The sequence below is a fragment of the Lampris incognitus genome, chromosome 14, assembly GCF_029633865.1.
Source record: "Lampris incognitus isolate fLamInc1 chromosome 14, fLamInc1.hap2, whole genome shotgun sequence".
Classification (NCBI taxonomy): Eukaryota; Metazoa; Chordata; class Actinopteri; order Lampriformes; family Lampridae; genus Lampris; species Lampris incognitus.
The window spans coordinates 46,784,468-46,806,897 of NC_079224.1; the positions used below are offsets into that span (position 1 = coordinate 46,784,468).

Below are 22,430 nucleotides of genomic sequence, written 5' to 3' on the forward strand. Positions count from 1 at the left end.
AACCTGTCAACAAGCCCCTCCTTCAAATCTACCACTTAGTGTTGGAGCTAAAACAAGGTTCCACAGTGAGACACAGGAAGTCCTCTCTGGTCACTGGAGCTCATAGTTACTGAACAGAAGAGCTATGAGCTTCCTGCTCATCTCACTGCTGTTGGCTGCTATGTGCTTTGGTAGGACACAACTCTTGGTTTGCTTGTTATTAATCTGAACTTTGTCTTGTTGATTCTTTTCCTCACACTGACACCGTCTGTTGTTGTCCCACAGAATGCAGAGCTCAAAAAGACAACGTGCTCCAACCCAAAGGAGGTGTGACTGTTAGTGAGGGAGAGACAGTAACACTGGACTGTCACTATAACAGCAGTGGCTCAAATACATATCTTTTCTGGTACAGACAGGCTGCAGACGACAAGCCCACATTCATTCTGAGCCGCATTACTGCTGAATCAGGGGACACAGCGGACGGGTTCAAGGCGAGATTGGATTCCAGCCTGGATTCCAGCTCAAGATCAGTTCCTCTGAAGATCCAGAGTCTGCAGCTGTCTGACTCTGCTGTGTACTACTGTGCTCTGAGGCCCACAGTGACAGGAAACTGCAAGACGTACTACAAAAACCTTTGGGGTGTCTATCAAGAATCCAGAGACAGCGCAATGATAATCCAGATCCACTAGAGGGCAGTATTCACATTTTAAAGACTGGTTCCTTGCTGAAGAAAAACACATTGGACAGTTTGACAAGCCAGCTTCCTACAACTGCTGATTTGTCCAATGTGTCAATACAACATTCAAAAACATTTGATTCTGCATTGAAACGTTAAACTATCTTGATAAAGAAAAGTATTAATGTCTTCTGTAGATTCGTTTAACAAATTCTGCATTGTATTCTAGTCTTAGAAGAAAAATAACTTGATGGAAGTCAGAGCTTGGTGGTTCCTTGATGGAAGCGAGACTGCTTGACTAATCCATGGGACAAGTAGCAGTGTGTATGGTGACAGGTGAGTGGTGGTGTTTAGTCCTGCTTATTTAACAGCTATTCTTTCAAGACTCATTATTTTAGCTCCCTGTCTTACTTTTGAACACGCATACAAAACATGGTGTTCCCTGGTCGTCACTATAAATCGTTCACCACTGTGACGAGAGTCATCACTTCTGTTCACTTGACAGTGAGGAGTTCCACCAGGGGGAGTTAGTGCGTGGGAGGATCACGCTAATCTCCCCCCCCCCGACCAGGCGCCCCGATCGACCAGAGGAGGCGCTAGTGCAGCGACCAGGACACATACCCACATCCGGCTTCCCACCCGCAGACACGGCCAATTGTGTCTGCAGGGAGCAAGCCGGAGGTAACACGGGGACTCGATCCGGTGATCCCCGTGTTGCTAAGCAACGGAATAGTCCGCTACGCTACCCGGACGTCCTGAGAGTAGTCATTTTAAATGAAGGCTTTGTTTTGTTTTAAACCACAATAGTTGGTTTCTACCTTGTCTGTTCTTCACATGGCTTGTGGGCCTGTACGTTCACTGAATGTTGTGCTGGAATGTAACGTGCAATGTATCTTAGGATGCTTTATTTATTTATTTATTTGTTTGTTTCTTCATTTATTTCTTCTTTTAATTTGTAATTTGTGATATTGGGCTATACAAACCAAATTGACTTGACTTGACTGTGCATTTTTATCTTTCGCCTGGTCCTCGTGTGAGTCTGCTTGGATGGCCACATGATGGCGCCAGTGTGCATCTCTTGCCCATGTACTGTTCTGTCTCTTGTCTCTGACATACTGCTGCTTGCTGCTTGTGTGTGAGCTTGTGTATGGTCTGGGTAGATTGTGGAACTGAATTGTCCTTCTGGGAGAAATAAAGTTGTCTGAATGTGAATCTGAAGTACACAGTGCAGACAAACCTTATGGCTCTGCTGAGAGTGAGCATCAGGGATTTTAAGTACACATTGGGTCAGCACATGTTCAACAGGTTGATTTTACACTTGGCCCAGCAAATGCCCCCATTCATAATGTACCCCCCCACCCCCAAAACAAAAGAAAAAAGAAAAAGAAGAGTGGCTGATAACACTGGAGGGTGAACATTTTCAGCATGATGGGGGAGATGTTGGGGGAGGAGAGGGAGGAGAGTAAGTCAGCAGGTTTTCTGTTTCATCTGAGAGTGAAGGAGAGTAAAAAGCCGTGAGAGATGTCCCCCCAGTTCTAACATCCATCCGTCCCCATACTTTTACACTTCCTGCTGAATATGAGAGTGATGACCTCATTCATCAGGAATAAAATCAGATGTCATAGTTTCAAGTAAAATAAAACTGCCGGGAGCTTTGGGGACATCACGTTCATCAGAAACAGTCAGAGAAGTGTTGGATGGGGGTGTTGGGGGAGGAGAGGGAGGAGAGTAAGTCAGCAGATCTGCTGTTTCAACTGATAGTGAAAAAACGTGTGATTCAGTGTAGATATGCAACTGCATCCACTTTGGACATCAGCCGGTTGGTTTCTTCAGTCATGACGTCATCAAAGTGACTTCCTCAGCCTCTGAGACTAAGAGACTGACAGTCTCCTAGATGAATGATGACATGTTTCTCCCATGAAACCTTGTGTCCAGATGAACTGATTCAACTTTTCTGGGATTCTACACCTGGATGATTGAGCAGGCATCAACATATTCATGTGTAGTATTCTAGTTTTAGAAGAAACACAACAATAAATCCCATACTGTCTCACATATAAACCCAACCACAAAAGATAAACTACATGATGACAGGAGAAGAAAGCCAACCTGAAGGTAATATAAAATATTTAATAATAATAACTCTATTCTATCAACATTCCTTAAAGATTAGATTATTCTTAAACCATGATTAATTGATTGTTTTATTTGAATATTCTTGCTAAACCTATCTGGACAGTGGATTGTAATAAGCTGTCAGAGTTGATCCAGTCATTGTTTCCTCTTCAGCAGGAAGTGGAGTTTGACAGACAGGGAAACAGATCAGATCTCTGAGAGCAGCACATCTTTAACTAGGTGATTGTTGCTGTGCCACAGTTTCTGTTTGACGTGTGACATCAGCCATGCAGTTCCTCCTACCACTTGTTTTATTCACTGGCTTTACTGGTAAGAAACACTTTGGCAGCTCAGTATTTGTTAAACTATGAATCCCTTTTTAACAGAAAAAATAATGAGATAGATTCAATATATGACATGATTATTGACTTTTTAATCATTTCTTCCCATCTGCAGGTTCCAGTTATCAGCAAACCATCCAGTCCCTCCAAGACAGAGTACATGGTCTAGAAGGTGCCAAAGTTACTCTCTCCTGTAAATACTCCTCAGCAGACTACTTCTTTTGGTATCGCCAGGACGCAGGAGAACCACCACAGTTTCTAATATCCTCCACTAAATCAGGTTCAATAATGAACAGAGCAGATACAAACTCCAGACTGTCTGTTAAAGTGAATGAGACTCAAATGGAAGTGGAGATGTCCTCTGCTGCAGTGACAGACTCTGCTGTGTACTACTGTGCTGTGAGGCCCACAGTGACAGGAAACCCAGAGTCACTGTACACAAACCTGACAGTGTCTGACAGAACATTTACACACTTCAGCTGCTTCTGTCCTTTAACAGCTGATCAATCAAGTAGAGTTTTAATATCAGCTCATTAGAAACAAGGTGAGATATTTAGTATCTCTAATCATAGCATTACCATGGAGGATCCTTGTTTCTGGTTGATGGAAGGTTTGCGTCAAAACCTTTTAATACACACATAGTTCAGCTCAAGGTTAAATATTGTTATAAATTCACACGCAGGACAAGAAGTTGCTGCACAACATGTTGAATTAGTATTGAGTCCAATTAACATTCAACATTTTAGCTTAATGGCTAACTTTTTGTTCATAATATTTTACTGCTCACTTCAAAACATTAGTTACAAAAAATTAAATGTTTTTCTTCTAATATCTTGCCAAGTGATCATTCTATAAGCAGAATAATTCAACCGAAGTTATGTGATAAAGAATTTTTACATTCTGCACTTTGTGTCATGTGGTTCTTTATTTTGTATTGTAGTTTAAGATACTTTCACGCATAACTTGACGTGGATTATCTCTTGCTAATTCAGTCACGCCCCCAGAGAATGTTCATAGGGGTGGCCAAATGGGGCCACTGAAAATCTTGGGGTGGCACACCAAAACCAAAAGCCATGACTGAATTTCAGGAATTCTATTATGCTGTTGTAGTATACTGTATAGGCTAATTGAAAACTGCCAACATGAGAGTTAAGGAATCGCCTACTGAAATACTTTGGTTTCTTGTTTTTTACAGTTAATGTTACTACATATCTGATGTGCATAGACTAATACTGGTACAGTTAACATTTTGAGTTCCACAACAGTTCTGTTTTAATGTGTTATGTATCTGTATATATTGTAAAGTGTTAGATGATTCATTGTTGGATGGTATATGTGTGACGCAGTGACGGACGATCAGAAGCGACTGGCTGCCTGGCTATGCATTTGTTACTTTCTTTGACATGAATTATTATGAAAAATATACATTATTGATTTAAATGAACGGCACCTAATGTAAAATATCAGATAGAAGGATATTATGGTTAATCAGAAGCATATTCTGCAAATGCGACTTGTGGCTGGGGGGGAGGGGGGCAGCAGGGGGGCCAGGGATAGTATCAGGGTGGCCGTGGCCACCCCTGGCCACACCTTGGGGGCGCCACTGTGCTAATTCTGTCCCCCCGTTGTTATATCTTAGGAAAATATTACTGATGGCCATTGTCTGTTTAAATAGAGGCACTCTATAAGGAGGACCTTTCTTTCCACAGTTTTTGTCTCTGTCATGGTTGGTGAGACTTATTGACTTTGGGTCATGTTCAGAAACCATTTAATAATTATAATGACTAATGTTATTCTATGACGTCCTGTTTAGAACAACACATTTATCATTTCTTATAATGTAAGAATTCCCTTATATATATTTTAGTAAAGAGAACAAAGAGGTGAAGTGTTTGTTGTCAATGTTTTTCATAACACAATGCAAATCTTCTTCAGGTTTCCTCCATAAAAGACAAAAAAAAATCTAAATACTTTAATATCTACAATATTAATTTTGTGATTCATTTGCAAGGATTCAACAACATGCATTCAACTTTACATGAATCACACAAACAATAATAACATAACACTTGTTCATTGTTTCAAGACAATTCCCCTCAACAGGAATATGGTGTAAAATGTGTTGTACTGTCTGAACCTGTCAGCAGCAGTAATAACAGGGGATTGGTCATCAGCCCTGTCACTCTGAACAAGCCCCGCCTTCAAATCTACCACTTAGTGTTGGAGCTAAAACCAGGTTCCACAGTGAGACACAGGAAGTCCTCTCTGGTCACTGGAGCTCATAGTTACTGAACAGAAGAGCTATGAGCTTCCTGCTCATCTCACTGCTGTTGGCTGCTATGTGCTTTGGTAGGACACAACTCTTTGTTTGCTTGTTATTAACTTGAACTTTGTCTTGTTGATTCTTTTCCTCACACTGACACCGTCTGTTGTTGTCCCGCAGAATGCAGAGCTCAAAAAGACAACGTGCTCCAACCCAAAGGAGGTGTGACTGTTAGTGAGGGAGAGACAGTAACACTGGACTGTCACTATAACACCAGTGACACAGGTCCATATCTTTACTGGTACAGACAGGCTGCAGACGACAAGCCCACATTCATTCTGAGCCGCTCTAGTTTTGGATCAGGGAACACAGCGGACGGGTTCAAGGAGAGATTTGATTCCAGCCTGGATTCCAGCTCAAGATCAGTTCCTCTGAAGATCCAGAGTCTGCAGCTGTCTGACTCTGCTGTGTACTACTGTGCTCTGAGGCCCACAGTGACATGAAACTGCAAGACGTACTACAAAAACCTTAGAGTGTCTATCAAGAATCCAGAGACAGCGCAACGATAATCAGATCCACTAGAGGGCAGTATTAACATTTTAAAGTCATTGGTTCTTGTTGAAGAAAAACACCTTGGACAGTTTGACAAGCCAGCTTCATACAACTGCTGATTTGTCCAATGTGTCAATACAACATTCAAAAACATTTGATTCTGCATTGAAACGTTAAACTGTCTTGATAAAGAAAAGTATGAATGTCTTCTGTAGATTCGTTTAACAAATTCTGCATTGTATTCTAGTCTTAGAAGAAAAATAACTTGATGGAAGTCAGAGCTTGGTGGTTCCTTGATGGAAGCGAGACTGCTTGACTAATCCATGGGACAAGTAGCAGTGTGTATGGTGACAGGTGAGTGGTGGTGTTTAGTCCTGCTTATTTAACAGCTATTCTTTCAAGACTCATTATTTTAGCTCCCTGTCTTACTTTTGAACCCGCATACAAAACATGGTGTTCCCTGGTCGTCACTATAAATCGTTCACCACTGTGATGAGAGTCATCACTTCTGTTCACTTGACAGTGAGGAGTTCCACCAGGGGGAGTTAGTGCGTGGGAGGATCACGCTAATCCCCCCCCCCCGACCAGGCGCCCCGATCGACCAGAGGAGGCGCTAGTGCAGCGACCAGGACACATACCCACATCCGGCTTCCCACTCGCAGACACGGCCAATTGTGTCTGTAGGGAGCAAGCCGGAGGTAACACGGGGACTCGATCCGGCGATCCCCGTGTTGCTAAGCAACGGAATAGTCCGCTACGCTACCCGGACGCCCTGAGAGTAGTCATTTTAAATGAAGGCTTTATTTGGTTTTAAACCACAATAGTTGGTTTCTACCTTGTCTGTTCTTCACATGGCTTTTGGGCCTGTACGTTCACTGAATGTTGTGCTGGAATGTAACGTGCAATGTCTCTTAGGATGCTTTATTTATTTATTTATTTGTTTATTTGTTTGTTTGTTTCTTTCTTCATTTATTTCTTCTTTTAATTTGTAATTTGTGATATTGGGCTATACAAACCAAATTGACTTGACTTTGCATTTTTATCTTTCGCCTGGTCCTCGTGTGAGTCTTATTGGATGGCCACACGATGGCGCCAGTGTGCATCTCTTGCCCATGTACTGTTCTGTCTCTTGTCTCTGACATACTGCTGCTTGCTGCTTGTGTGTGAGCTTGTGTATGGTCTGGGTAGATTGTGGAACTGAATTGTCCTTCTGGGAGAAATAAAGTTGTCTGAATGTGAATCTGAAGTACACAGTGCAGACAAACCTTATGGCTCTGCTGAGAGTGAGCATCAGGTATTTTAAGTACACATTGGGTCAGCACATGTTCAACAGGTTGATTTTACACTTGGCCCAGCAAATGCCCCCATTCATAATGTACCCCCCCACCCCCAAAACAAAAGAAAAAAGAAAAAGAAGAGTGGCTGATAACACTGGAGGGTGAACATTTTCAGCATGATGGGGGAGATGTTGGGGGAGGAGAGGGAGCAGAGTAAGTCAGCAGGTCTTCTGTTTCATCTGATAGTGAAAAAACGTGTGATTCAGTGTAGATATGTAACTGCATCCACTTTGGACATCAGCCGGTTGGTTTCTTCGGTCATGATGTCATCAAAGTGACTTCGTCAGCCTCTGAGACAAAGACACTGACAGTCTCCTAGATGAATGATGACACGTTTCTCCCATGAAACCTTGTGTCCAGATGAACTGATTCAACTTTTCTGGGATTCTACACCTGGATGATTGAGCAGACATCACAATATTCATGTGTAGTATTCTAGTTTTAGAAGAAACACAACAATAAATCCCATACTGTCTCACATATAAACCCAACCACAAAAGATAAACTACATGATGACAGGAGAAGAAAGACAACCTGAAGGTAATATAAAATATTTAATAATAATAACTCTATTCTATCAACATTCCTTAAAGATTAGATTATCCTTAAACCATGATTAATTGATTGTTTTATTTGAATATCCTTGCTAAACCTATCTGGACAGTGGATTGTAATAAGCTGTCAGAGTTGATCCAGTCATTGTTTCCTCTTCAGCAGGAAGTGGAGTTTGACAGACAGGGAAACAGATCAGATCTCTGAAAGCAGCACATCTTTAACTAGGTGATTGTTGCTGTGCCACAGTTTCTGTTTGACGTCTGACATCAGCCATGCAGTTCCTCCTACCACTTGTTTTATTCACTGGCTTTACTGGTAAGAAACACTTTGGCAGCTCAGTATTTGTTAAACTATGAATCCCTTTTTAACAGAAAAAATAATGAGATAGATTCAATATATGACATGATTATTGACTTTTTAATCATTTCTTCCCATCTGCAGGTTCCAGTTATCAGCAAACCATCCAGTCCCTCCAAGACAGAGTACATGGTCTAGAAGGTTCCAAAGTTACTCTCTCCTGTAAATACTCCTCAGCAGAATACTTATATTGGTATCGCCAGGACTCAGGAGAACCACCACAGTTTCTAATATCCTCCACTAAATCAGGTTCAGCAATAAAAAGAGCAGCTTCAAACTCCAGACTGTCTGTTAAAGTGAATGAGACTCAAATGGAAGTGGAGATGTCCTCTGCTGCAGTGACAGACTCTGCTGTGTACTACTGTGCTGTGAGGCCCACAGTGACAGGAAACCCAGAGTCACTGTACACAAACCTGACAGTGTCTGACAGAACATTTACACACTTCAGCTGCTTCTGTCATTTAACAGCAGATCAATCAAGTAGAGTTTTAATATCAGCTCATTAGAAACAAGGTGAGATATTTAGTATCTCTAATCATAGCATGGCCATGGAGGATCCTTGTTTCTGGTTGATGGAAGGTTTGCGTCAAAACCTTTTAATGCACACATAGTTCAGCTCAAGGTTAAATATTGTTATAAATTCACACGCAGGACAAGAAGTTGCTGCACAACATGTTGAATTAGTATTGAGTCCAATTAACATTCAACATTTTAGCTTAATGGCTAACTTTTTGTTCATAATATTTTACTGCTCACTTCAAAACATTAGTTACAAAAAATTAAATGTTTTTCTTCTAATATCTTGCCAAGTGATCATTCTATAAGCAGAATAATTCAACCGAAGTTGTGTGATAAAGAATTTTTACATTCTGCACTTTGTGTCATGTGGTTCTTTATTTTGTATTGTAGTTTAAAATACTTTCACGCATAACTTGACGTGGATTATCTCTTGCTAATTCAGTCACGCCCCCAGAGAATGTTCATAGGGGTGGCCAAATGGGGCCACTGAAAATCTTGGGGTGGCACACCAAAACCAAAAGCCATGACTGAATTTCAGGAATTCTATTATGCTGTTGTAGTATACTGTATAGGCTAATTGAAAACTGCCAACATGAGAGTTAAGGAATCGCCTACTGAAATACTTTGGTTTCTTATTTTTTTACAGTTAATGTTACTACATAGCTGATGTGCAAAGACTAACACTGGTACAGTTAACATTTTGAGTTCCACAACAGTTCTGATTTAATGTGTTATGTATCTGTATATATTGTAAAGTGTTAGATGATTCATTGTTAGATTGTGTATGTGTGATGCAGTGACGGACGATCAGAAGCGACTGGCTGCCTGGCTATGCATTTGTTACTTTCTTTGACATGAATTATTATGAAAAATATACATTATTGATTTAAATGAACGGCACCTAATGTAAAATATCAGCTAGAAGGATATTATGGTTAATCAGAAGCATATTCTGCATATGCGACTCGTGGCTGGGGGAGGGGGGGGCAGCAGGGGGGCCAGGGATAGTATCAGGGGGCCGTGGCCACCCCTGGCCACCCCTTGGGGGCGCCACTGTGCTAATTCTGTCCCCCTTTGTTATATCTTAGGAAAATATTACTGATGGCCATTGTCTGTTTAAATAGAGATAAGGAGGACCTTTCTTTCCACAGTTTTTGTCTCTGTCATGGTTGGTGAGACTTATTGACTTTGGGTCATGTTCAGAAACCATTTAATAATTATAATGACTAATCTTATTCTATGTCGTCCTGTTTAGATCAACAAATTTATCATTTCTTATAATGTAAGAATTCCCTTATATATATATATATATATATATATATATATATATATATATATATATATATATATATTAGCAAAGAGAACAAAGAGGTGAAGGGTCCATCATGACATTAATTTCTAAACCTCCACCACTATAACACTACAAAGACCAAGACAAGGGGAGGAGTTAGAGAACTGAATGTCAAAGACTTCATGTTGCAACTGAAGAGCTGCTGAGTTATTTTCACTTGGTGATTCAATACACTTCAGTCATGATGTTACTCCATTTAATCTGGCTGATGATATCTACCTTTCATACTGGTAAATGTGAAGTGGAAGAACATACATCTTAATATTATCCATAAGGTATTTCTATCAACTATTGTGTTTGTAAAAATCCATGTGTCTATCTAGGGTTCTCTGAGGATTCAGTTACACCATTTCATGATAGAATTCTGGCTTTGGAAGGAGACAGGGTCACTCTCTCCTGCAACTACTCTGTCTCTACAGAGAACCTCTACTGGTATCGACAGTACTCCAGCTCACCTCCACAGCTTCTCATCATGGAATATTCAGAGAAAGTACCAGGGTTGACTCTTAAGCATGAGAGAGAAAGAAAAGCGTTTCATCTAGAGATGTCCTCTGCTGCAGTGACAGACTCTGCTGTGTACTACTGTGCAGTGAGGCCCACAGTGACAGGAAACCCAGAGTCACTGTACAAAAACCTGACAGTGTCTGACAGAACATTTACACACTTCAGCTGCTTCTGTCATTTAACAGCAGAACAATCCAGTAGAGTTTTCCTACCCACATAATGAAAATAATGTATCAGAGTTCATAACTGGACTAATGTTTTGCACTTTGTTAAAATGTAGCCGTCTTGATTTTTAAGTTGAATTAAATATAATTTAATGTTATGGAACTGGATTAGTGTTTTCTTTCCCTCCGCTATGTATTTTGTTACTATAACTGTGGATGAGATGTGGTCATGGCTTTGATGCATCTTCAGGACACCATCAGGATACCATTTGACAATGTTCATGATCAATGTTTCTCATTAACTTGATAGAGACGGTTGGACCTCCACCTTCCTATGACATTAGTTTCATCACATGCATGACTGACTTCAAGCCTTTAACTTTAGTTTTCATGTTGGCTGGAGTCTGGTTTCAGGACTCATATCTTTGTTTACTTGTTGTCATTTAGTCCATTCAGGTTCTTCATAGTGATGAAGAGTCATGTAGAGCTGAGTGGAATCACAGCTGAATCCTCAGAGATACACTGAGATGCTAAAAGTTCTTCAAATTATGAAGTTTCAGACGTCTACCATTGAAATGATGAGAGTAAAACAAATATTTATTTCTTTCCAAATACTCCATCAGCTTTGCTATGATTCAATCAGTTTATTAGCACATCACAGCATTACTGTTTAATGAAACAGGATGAATGCACTTTTCCAAAATAACGATTTCTGCATTTTTATTGTCAATGTTATTCATAACACAATGCAATTATTCTTTAGGTTTTCTCCATAACAGACAAACTAACAACAACAAAAAAAGTCCAAATAATAAAAATCTCCAACATTAAATGTGTGAATTATTTGCAGATTCACCAAAATAGAATCACACAAATAATAATAACATAACACTTGTTCATTGTTTTAAAGACAATTCCTCTCAACAGGAATATGATGTAAAATGTGTTGTACTGTCTGAACCTGTCAGCAGCAGTAATAACAGGGGATTGGTCATCAGCCCTGTCACTCTGAACAAGCCCCTCCTTCAAATCTACCACTTAGTGTTGGAGCTAAAACAAGGTTCCACAGTGAGACACAGGAAGTCCTCTCTGGTCACTGGAGCTCATAGTTACTGAACAGAAGAGCTACGAGCTTCCTGCTCATCTCACTGCTGTTGGCTGCTATGTGCTTTGGTAGGACACAACTCTTGGTTTGCTTGTTATTAATCTGAACTTTGTCTTGTTGATTCTTTTCCTCACACTGACACCGTCTGTTGTTGTCCCACAGAATGCAGAGCTCAAAAAGACAACGTGCTCCAACCCAAAGGAGGTGTGACTGTTAGTGAGGGAGAGACAGTAACACTGGACTGTCACTATAACACCAGTGACACAGGTGCATATCTTTACTGGTACAGACAGGCTGCAGACGACAAGCCCACATTCATTCTGAGCCGCTCTAGGTTTGGATCAGGGAACACAGCGGACGGGTTCAAGGAGAGATTGGATTCCAGCCTGGATTCCAGCTCAAGATCAGTTCCTCTGAAGATCCAGAGTCTGCAGCTGTCTGACTCTGCTGTGTACTACTGTGCTCTGAGGCCCACAGTGACAGGAAACTGCAAGACGTACTACAAAAACCTTTAGAGAGTCTATCAAGAATCCAGAGACAGCGCAATGATAATCCAGATCCACTAGAGGGCAGTATTCACATTTTAAAGACTTTGGTTCCTTGCTGAAGAAAAACACCTTGGACAGTTTGACAAGCCAGCTTCCTACAACTGCTGATTTGTCCAATGTGTCAATACAACATTCAAAAACAGTTTATTCTGCATTGAAACGTTAAACTGTCTTGATAAAGAAAAGTATGAATGTCTTCTGTAGATTCGTTTAACAAATTCTGCATTGTATTCTAGTCTTAGAAGAAAAATAACTTGATGGAAGTCAGAGCTTGGTGGTTCCTTGATGGAAGCGAGACTGCTTGACTAATCCATGGGACAAGTAGCAGTGTGTATGGTGACAGGTGAGTGGTGGTGTTTAGTCCTGCTTATTTAACAGCTATTCTTTCAAGACTCATTATTTTAGCTCCCTGTCTTACTTTTGAACCCGCATACAAAACATGGTGTTCCCTGGTCGTCACTATAAATCGTTCACCACTGTGATGAGAGTCATCACTTCTGTTCACTTGACAGTGAGGAGTTCCACCAGGGGGAGTTAGTGCGTGGGAGGATCACGCTAATCCCCCCCCCCCGACCAGGCGCCCCGATCGACCAGAGGAGGCGCTAGTGCAGCGACCAGGACACATACCCACATCCGGCTTCCCACTCGCAGACACGGCCCATTGTGTCTGTAGGGACCAAGCCGGAGGTAACACGGGGACTCGAACCGGCGATCCCCGTGTTGCTAAGCAACGGAATAGTCCGCTACGCTACCCGGACGCCCTGAGAGTAGTCATTTTAAATGAAGGCTTTGTTTTGTTTTAAACCACAATAGTTGGTTTCTACCTTGTCTGTTCTTCACATGGCTTGTGGGCCTTCACTGAATGTGGTGCTGGAATGTAACGTGCAATGTATCTTAGGATGCTTTATTTATTTATTTGTTTGTTTGTTTCCTCATTTATTTCTTCTTTTAATTTGTAATTTGTGATATTGGGCTATACAAACCAAATTGACTTGACTTGACTGTGCATTTTTATCTTTACTTTTATCTAACCCTAACCCTGGTCCTCGTGTGAGTCTGCTTGGATGGCCACACGATGGCGCCAGTGTGCATCTCTTGCCCATGTACTGTTCTGTCTCTTGTCTCTGACATACTGCTGCTTGCTGCTTGTGTGTGAGCTTGTGTATGGTCTGGGTAGATTGTGGAACTGAATTGTCCTTCTGGGGGAATAAAGTTGTCTGAATGTGAATCTGAAGTACACAGTGCAGACAAACCTTATGGCTCTGCTGAGAGTGAGCATATATATATATATATATATATATATTAGCAAAGAGAACAAAGAGGTGAAGGGTCCATCATGACATTAATTTCTAAACCTCCACCACTATAACACTACAAAGACCAAGACAAGGGGAGGAGTTAGAGAACTGAATGTCAAAGACTTCATGTTGCAACTGAAGAGCTGCTGAGTTATTTTCACTTGGTGATTCAATACACTTCAGTCATGATGTTACTCCATTTAATCTGGCTGATGATGATTATTTATTTGTTTATTTGTTTATTTCTTCATTTATTTATTCTTTTAATTTGTAATTTGTGATATTGGGCTATACAAACCAAATTGACTTGACTTGACTGTGCATTTTTATCTTTCGCCTGGTCCTCGTGTGAGTCTGCTTGGATGGCCACACGATGGCGCCAGTGTGCATCTCTTGCCCATGTACTGTTCTGTCTCTTGTCTCTGACATACTGCTGCTTGCTGCTTGTGTGTGAGCTTGTGTATGGTCTGGGTAGATTGTGGAACTGAATTGTCCTTCTGGGGGAATAAAGTTGTCTGAATGTGAATCTGAAGTACACAGTGCAGACAAACCTTATGGCTCTGCTGAGAGTGAGCATCAGGTATTTTAAGTACACATTGGGTCAGCACATGTTCAACAGGTTGATTTTACACTTGGCCCAGCAAATGCCCCCATTCATAATGTACCCCCCACCCCCAAAACAAAAGAAAAAAGAAAAAGAAGAGTGGCTGATAACACTGGAGGGTGAACATTTTCAGCATGATGGGGGAGATGTTGGGGGAGGAGAGGGAGGAGAGTAAGTCAGCAGGTCTTCTGTTTCATCTGAGAGTGAAGGAGAATAAAAAGCCGTGAGACATGTCCCCCCCAGTTCTAACATCCATCGGTCCCCATACTTTTACACTTCCTGCTGAATATGAGAGCAATCGTGTATGACAACTAAGTGATGACCTCATTCATCAGGAATAAAATCAGATATCAGAGTTTCAAGTAAAATAAAACTGCCAGGAGCTTTGGGGACGTCACGTTCATCAGAAACAGTCAGAGAAGTGTTGGATGGGGGTGTTGGGGGAGGAGAGGGAGGAGAGTAAGTCAGCAGATCTGCTGTTTCATCTGATAGTGAAAAAACGTGTGATTTAGTGTAGATATGCAACTGCATCCACTTTGGACATCAGCCGGCTGGTTTCTTCAGTCATGACGTCATCAAAGTGACTTCGTCAGCCTCTGAGACAAAGAGACTGACAGTCTCCTAGATGAATGATGACACGTTTCTCCCATGAAACCTTGTGTCCAGATGAACTGATTCAACTTTTCTGGGATTCTACAGCTGGATGATTGAGCAGGCATCAACATATTCATGTGTAGTATTCTAGTTTTAGAAGAAACACAACAATAAATCCCATACTGTCTCACATATAAACCCAACCACAAAGATAAACTACATGATGACAGGAGAAGAAAGACAACCTGAAGGTAATATAAAATATTTAATAATAATAACTCTATTCTATCAAATTTCCTTAAAGATTCGATTATCCTTAAACCATGATTAATTGATTGTTTTATTTGAATATCCTTGCTAAACCTATCTGAAGAGTGACTTGTAATAACCTGTCACAGTTGATCCAGTCATTGTTTCCTCTTCAGCAGGAAGTGGAGTTTGACAGACAGGGAAACAGATCAGATCTCTGAAACCAGCACATCTTTAACTAGGTGATTGTTGCTGTGCCACAGTTTCTGTTTGACGTCTGACATCAGCCATGCAGTTCCTCCTACCACTTGTTTTATTCACTGGCTTTACTGGTAAGAAACACTTTGGCAGCTCAGTATTTGTTAAACTATGAATCCCTTTTTAACAGAAATAATAATGAGATAGATTCAATATATGACATGATTATTGACTTTTTAATCATTTCTTCCCATCTGCAGGTTCCAGTTATCAGCAAACCATCCAGTCCCTCCAAGACAGAGTACATGGTCTAGAAGGTTCCAAAGTTACTCTCTCCTGTAAATACTCCTCAGCAGAATACTTATATTGGTATCGCCAGGACTCAGGAGAACCACCACAGTTTCTAATATCCTCCACTAAATCAGGTTCAGCAATAAAAAGAGCAGCTTCAAACTCCAGACTGTCTGTTGAAGTGAATGAGACTCTAATGGATGTGGCGATGTCCTCTGCTGCAGTGACAGACTCTGCTGTGTACTACTGTGCTGTGAGGCCCACAGTGACAGGAAACCCAGAGTCACTGTACACAAACCTGACAGTGTCTGACAGAACATTTACACACTTCAGCTGCTTCTGTCATTTAACAGCTGATCAATCAAGTAGAGTTTTAATATCAGCTCATTAGAAACAAGGTGAGATATTTAGTATCTCTAATCATAGCATTACCATGGAGGATCCTTGTTTCTGGTTGATGGAAGGTTTGCGTCAAAACCTTTTAATGCACACATAGTTCAGCTCAAGGTTAAATATTGTTATAAATTCACACGCAGGACAAGAAGTTGCTGCACAACATGTTGAATTAGTATTGAGTCCAATTAACATTCAACATTTTAGCTTAATGGCTAACTTTTTGTTCATAATATTTTACTGCTCACTTCAAAACATTAGTTACAAAAAATTAAATGTTTTTCTTCTAATATCTTGCCAAGTGATCATTCTATAAGCAGAATAATTCAACCGAAGTTGTGTGATAAAGAATTTTTACATTCTCCACTTTGTGTCATGTGGTTCTTTATTTTGTATTGTAGTTTAAAATACTTTCACGCATAACTTGACGTGGATTATCTCTTGCTAATTCAGTCACGCCCCCAGAGAATGTTCATAGGGGTGGCCAAATGGGGCCACTGAAAATCTTGGGGTGGCACACCAAAACCAACAGCCATGACTGAATTTCAGGAATTCTATTATGCTGTTGTAGTATACTGTATAGGCTAATTGAAAACTGCCAACATGAGAGTTAAGGAATCGCCTACTGAAATACTTTGGTTTCTTATTTTTTTACAGTTAATGTTACTACATAGCTGATGTGCAAAGACTAACACTGGTACAGTTAACATTTTGAGTTCCACAACAGTTCTGATTTAATGTGTTATGTATCTGTATATATTGTAAAGTGTTAGATGATTCATTGTTAGATTGTGTATGTGTGATGCAGTGACGGACGATCAGAAGCGACTGGCTGCCTGGCTATGCATTTGTTACTTTCTTTGACATGAATTATTATGAAAAATATACATTATTGATTTAAATGAACGGCACCTAATGTAAAATATCAGATAGAAGGATATTATGGTTAATCAGAAGCATATTCTGCATATGCGACTCGTGGCTGGGGGAGGGGGGGGCAGCAGGGGGGCCAGGGATAGTATCAGGGGGCCGTGGCCACCCCTGGCCACCCCTTGGGGGCGCCACTGTGCTAATTCTGTCCCCCTTTGTTATATCTTAGGAAAATATTACTGATGGCCATTGTCTGTTTAAATAGAGATAAGGAGGACCTTTCTTTCCACAGTTTTTGTCTCTGTCATGGTTGGTGAGACTTATTGACTTTGGGTCATGTTCAGAAACCATTTAATAATTATAATGACTAATCTTATTCTATGTCGTCCTGTTTAGATCAACAAATTTATCATTTCTTATAATGTAAGAATTCCCTTATATATATATATATATATATATATATTAGCAAAGAGAACAAAGAGGTGAAGGGTCCATCATGACATTAATTTCTAAACCTCCACCACTATAACACTACAAAGACCAAGACAAGGGGAGGAGTTAGAGAACTGAATGTCAAAGACTTCATGTTGCAACTGAAGAGCTGCTGAGTTATTTTCACTTGGTGATTCAATACACTTCAGTCATGATGTTACTCCATTTAATCTGGCTGATGATATCTACCTTTCATACTGGTAAATATGAAGTGGAAGAACATACATCTTAATATTATCCATAAGGTATTTCCATCAACTATTGTGTTTGTAAAAATCCATGTGTCTATCTAGGGTTCTCTGAGGATTCAGTTACACCATTTCATGATAGAATTCTGGCTTTGGAAGGAGACAGGGTCACTCTCTCCTGCAACTACTCTGTCTCTTCACCGAGCCTCTACTGGTATCGACAGTACTCCAGCTCACCTCCACAGCTTCTCATCACGGACTATTCAGAGAAAGAACCAGGGTTGACTCTTAAGCATGAGAGAGAAAGAAAAGCGTTTCATCTGGAGATGTCCTCTGCTGCAGTGACAGACTCTGCTGTGTACTACTGTGCTGTGAGGCCCACAGTGACAGGAAACCCAGAGTCACTGTACAAAAACCTGACAGTGTCTGACAGAACATTTACAAACTTCAGCTGCTTCTGTCATTTAACAGCAGAACAATCAAGTAGAGTTTTCATACCCACATAATGGAAATAATGTATCAGAGTTCATAACTGGACTAATGTTTTTGCACTTTGTGCAAATACAACCATCTTTATATTTAAGTTTATCTAACTATAACTTCTTGTTCATTCAGTGGAACTGAATTAGTGTTTTCTATACCTCCTCCATGTATTTTGTTACTATAACTGTGGATGAGATGGGGTCATGGCTTTGATGCATCTTCAGGACACCATCAGGATATTATTTGACAATGTTCATGATAAATGTTTCTCATTAACTTGATAGAGACGGTTGGACCTCCACCTTCCTATGACATTAGTTACACCACATGAATGACTGACTTCAAGCCTTTAACTTTAGTTTTCATGGTGGCTGGAGTCTGGTTTCAGGACTCATGTCTTTGTTTACTTGTTGCCATTTAGTCAATTCAGGTTCTTCATAGTGATGAAGAGTCAGGTAGAGCTGAGTGGAATCACAGCTGAATCCTCAGAGATACACTGAGATGCTAAAAGTTCTTCAAATTATGAAGTTTCAGACGTCTACAATTGAAATGATGAGAGTAAAACAAACATTTATTTATTTCCAAATACTCCATCAGCTTTGCTATGATTCCATCAGTTCATTAGCACATCACACCCCACACTCTTTAATGAAACAGGATGAATGCACTTTCCAAAATAACGATTTCTGCATTTTTATTGTCAATATTATTCATAACACAATGCAATTATTCTTTAGGTTTTCTCATTAAAAGACAAACTAACAACAACAAAACAAGTCCAAATAATAAAAATCTTCAATATTAAATGTGTGAATTATTTGCAGATTCACCAAAATAGAATCATACAAATAATAATAACATAACACTTGTTCATTGTTTTAAAGACAATTCCCCTCAACAGGAATATGATGTAAAATGTGTTGTACTGTCTGAACCTGTCAGCAGCAGTAATAACAGGGGATTGGTCATCAGCCCTGTCACTCTGAACAAGCCCCTCCTTCGAATCTACCACTTCGTGTTGGAGCTAAAACAAGGTTCCACAGTGAGACACAGGAAGTCCTCTCTGGTCACTGGAGCTCATAGTTACTGAACAGAAGAGCTACGAGCTTCCTGCTCATCTCACTGCTGTTGGCTGCTATGTGCTTTGGTAGGACACAACTCTTGGTTTGCTTGTTATTAATCTGAACTTTGTCTTGTTGATTCTTTTCCTCACACTGACACCGTCTGTTGTTGTCCCACAGAATGCAGAGCTCAAAAAGACAACGTGCTCCAACCCAAAGGAGGTGTGACTGTTAGTGAGGGAGAGACAGTAACACTGGACTGTCACTATAACACCAGTGACACAAGAGCATATCTTTACTGGTACAGACAGGCTGCAGACGACAAGCCCACATTCATTCTGAGACCCTATTCTTATGGATCAGGGAACACAGCGGACGGGTTCAAGGAGAGATTTGATTCCAGCCTGGATTCCAGCTCAAGATCAGTTCCTCTGAAGATCCAGAGTCTGCAGCTGTCTGACTCTGCAGTGTACTACTGTGCTCTGAGGCCCACAGTGACAGGAAACTGCAAGACGTTCTACCAAAACCTTAGGGGTGTCTATCAAGAATCCAGAGACAACACAACGATAAACCAGATCCACTAGAGGGCAGTATTCACATTTTAAAGTCATTGGTTCTTGTTGAAGAAAAACACCTTGGACGGTTTGACAAGCCAGCTTCCTACAACTGCTGATTTGTCCAATGTGTCAATACAACATTCAAAAACATTTGATTCTGCATTGAAACGTTAAACTGTCTTGATAAAGAAAAGTATGAATGTCTTCTGTAGATTCGTTTAACAAATTCTGCATTGTATTCTAGTCTTAGAAGAAAAATAACTTGATGGAAGTCAGAGCTTGGTGGTTACTTGATGGAAGCGAGACTGCTTGACTAATCCATGGGACAAGTAGCAGTGTGTATGGTGACAGGTGAGTGGTGGTGTTTAGTCCTGCTTATTTAACAGCTATTCTTTCAAGACTCATTATTTTAGCTCCCTGTCTTACTTTTGAACATGCATACAAAACATGGTGTTCCCTGGTCGTCACTATAAACCGTTCACCACTGTGATGAGAGTCATCACTTCTGTTCACTTGACAGTGAGGAGTTCCACCAGGGGGAGTTAGTGCGTGGGAGGATCACGCTAATCCCCCCCCCGACCAGGCGCCCCGATCGACCAGAGGAGGCGCTAGTGCAGCGACCAGGACACATACCCACCTCCAGCTTCCCACTCGCAGACACAGCCAATTGTGTCTGTAGGGAGCAAGCCGGAGGTAACACGGGGACTCGAACCGGCGATCCCCGTGTTGCTAAGCAACGGAATTGTCCGCTACGCTACCCGGATGCCCTGAGAGTAGTCATTTTAAATGAAGGCTTTATTTGGTTTTAAACCACAACAGTTGGTTTCTACCTTGTCTGTTCTTCACATGGCTTGTGGGCCTGTACGTTCACTGAATGTGGTGCTGGAATGTAACGTGCAGTGTATCTTAGGATGCTTTATTTATTTGTTTGTTTGTTTGTTTATTTCTTAATTTATTTATTCTTTTAATTTGTAATTTGTGATATTGGGCTATACAAACCAAATTGACTTGACTTGACTGTGCATATTTATCTTTCGCCTGGTCCTCGTGTGAGTCTGCTTGGATGGCCACACGATGGCGCCAGTGTGCATCTCTTGCCCATGTACTGTTCTGTCTCTTGTCTCTGACATACTGCTGCTTGCTGCTTGTGTGTGAGCTTGTGTATGGTCTGGGTAGATTGTGGAACTGAATTGTCCTTCTGGGAGAAATAAAGTTGTCTGAATGTGAATCTGAAGTACACAGTGCAGACAAACCTTATGGCTCTGCTGAGAGTGAGCATCAGGTATTTTAAGTACACATTGGGTCAGCACATGTTCAACAGGTTGATTTTACACTTGGCCCAGCAAATGCCCCCATTCATAATGTACCCCCCCACCCCCAAAACAAAAGAAAAAAGGAAAAGAAGAGTGGCTGATAACACTGGAGGGTGAACATTTTCAGCATGATGGGGGAGATGTTGGGGGAGGAGAGGGAGGAGAGTAAGTCAGCAGGTCTTCTGTTTCATCTGATAGTGAAAAAACGTGTGATTCAGTGTAGATATGCAACTGCATCCACTTTGGACATCAGCCGGTTGGTTTCTTCAGTCATGACGTCATCAAAGTGACTTCGTCAGCCTCTGAGACAAAGAGACTGACAGTCTCCTAGATGAACGATGACACGTTTCTCCCATGAAACCTTGTGTCCAGATGAACTGATTCAACTTTTCTGGGATTCTACACCTGGATGACTGAGCAGGCATCAACATATTCATGTGTAGTATTCTAGTTTTAGAAGAAACACAACAATACATCCCATACTGTCTCACATATAAACCCAACCACAAAAGATAAACTACATGATGACAGGAGAAGGAAGACAACCTGAAGGTAATATAAAATATTTAATAATAATAACTCTATTCTATCAACATTCCTTTAAGGTGAGATTATCCTTAAACCATGATTAATTGATTGTTTTATTTGAATATTCTTGCTAAACCTATCTGGACAGTGACTTGTAATAAGCTGTCAGAGTTGATCCAGTCATTGTTTCCTCTTCAGCAGGAAGTGGAGTTTGACAGACAGGGAAACAGATCAGATCTCTGAAACCAGCACATCTTTAACTAGGTGATTGTTGCTGTGCCACAGTTTCTGTTTGACGTCTGACATCAGCCATGCAGTTCCTCCTACCACTTGTTTTATTCACTGGCTTTACTGGTAAGAAACACTTTGGCAGCTCAGTATTTGTTAAACTATGAATCCCTTTTTAACAGAAAATAATAATGAGATAGATTCAATATATGACATGATTATTGACTTTTTAATCATTTCTTCCCATCTGCAGGTTCCAGTTATCAGCAAACCATCCAGTCCCTCCAAGACAGAGTACATGGTCTAGAAGGTGCCAAAGTTACTCTCTCCTGTAAATACTCCTCAGCAAACTACTTATTTTGGTATCGCCAGGACGCAGGAGAACCACCACAGTTTCTAATATCCTCCTATAAATCAGGTTCAATAATAAACAGAGCAGATACAAACTCCAGACTGTCTGTTAAAGTGAATGAGACTCAAATGGATGTGGAGATGTCCTCTGCTGCAGTGACAGACTCTGCTGTGTACTACTGTGCTGTGAGGCCCACAGTGACAGGAAACCCAGAGTCACTGTACACAAACCTGACAGTGTCTGACAGAACATTTACACACTTCAGCTGCTTCTGACCTTTAATAGCTGATCAATCAGCAGATCAAACAAGGTCACTAAAAACAGTAGTTAGTATCGTATCTAGTAGTTAGTATCTCTAATCATAG

General features: G+C 40.8%; 4 gene segments (V, D, J or C); all 4 read left to right on the forward strand.

Annotated features, from left to right (window-relative positions):
• Positions 1-151: 151 nt before the first annotated feature.
• LOC130124511 (T cell receptor alpha variable 18-like) lies at positions 152-3,280 on the forward strand (the record flags this gene model as incomplete). The annotated part of the segment is given in 3 exon segments: positions 152-170; positions 265-584; positions 3,227-3,280. Coding segments are annotated over 3 exon segments (393 nt in total), but the record flags the coding sequence as incomplete, so codon positions are not given.
• A 2,161-nt stretch (positions 3,281-5,441) lies between these two features.
• On the forward strand, positions 5,442-8,313 carry LOC130124512 (T cell receptor alpha variable 19-like; the record flags this gene model as incomplete). The annotated part of the segment is given in 3 exon segments: positions 5,442-5,460; positions 5,555-5,853; positions 8,260-8,313. Coding segments are annotated over 3 exon segments (372 nt in total), but the record flags the coding sequence as incomplete, so codon positions are not given.
• Positions 8,314-11,867: 3,554 nt separating this feature from the next.
• LOC130124513 (T cell receptor alpha variable 19-like) lies at positions 11,868-15,623 on the forward strand (the record flags this gene model as incomplete). The annotated part of the segment is given in 3 exon segments: positions 11,868-11,886; positions 11,981-12,285; positions 15,570-15,623. Coding segments are annotated over 3 exon segments (378 nt in total), but the record flags the coding sequence as incomplete, so codon positions are not given.
• A 3,531-nt stretch (positions 15,624-19,154) lies between these two features.
• Positions 19,155-22,020, forward strand: LOC130124514 (T cell receptor alpha variable 14/delta variable 4-like; the record flags this gene model as incomplete). The annotated part of the segment is given in 3 exon segments: positions 19,155-19,173; positions 19,268-19,623; positions 21,967-22,020. Coding segments are annotated over 3 exon segments (429 nt in total), but the record flags the coding sequence as incomplete, so codon positions are not given.
• Positions 22,021-22,430: the final 410 nt, after the last annotated feature.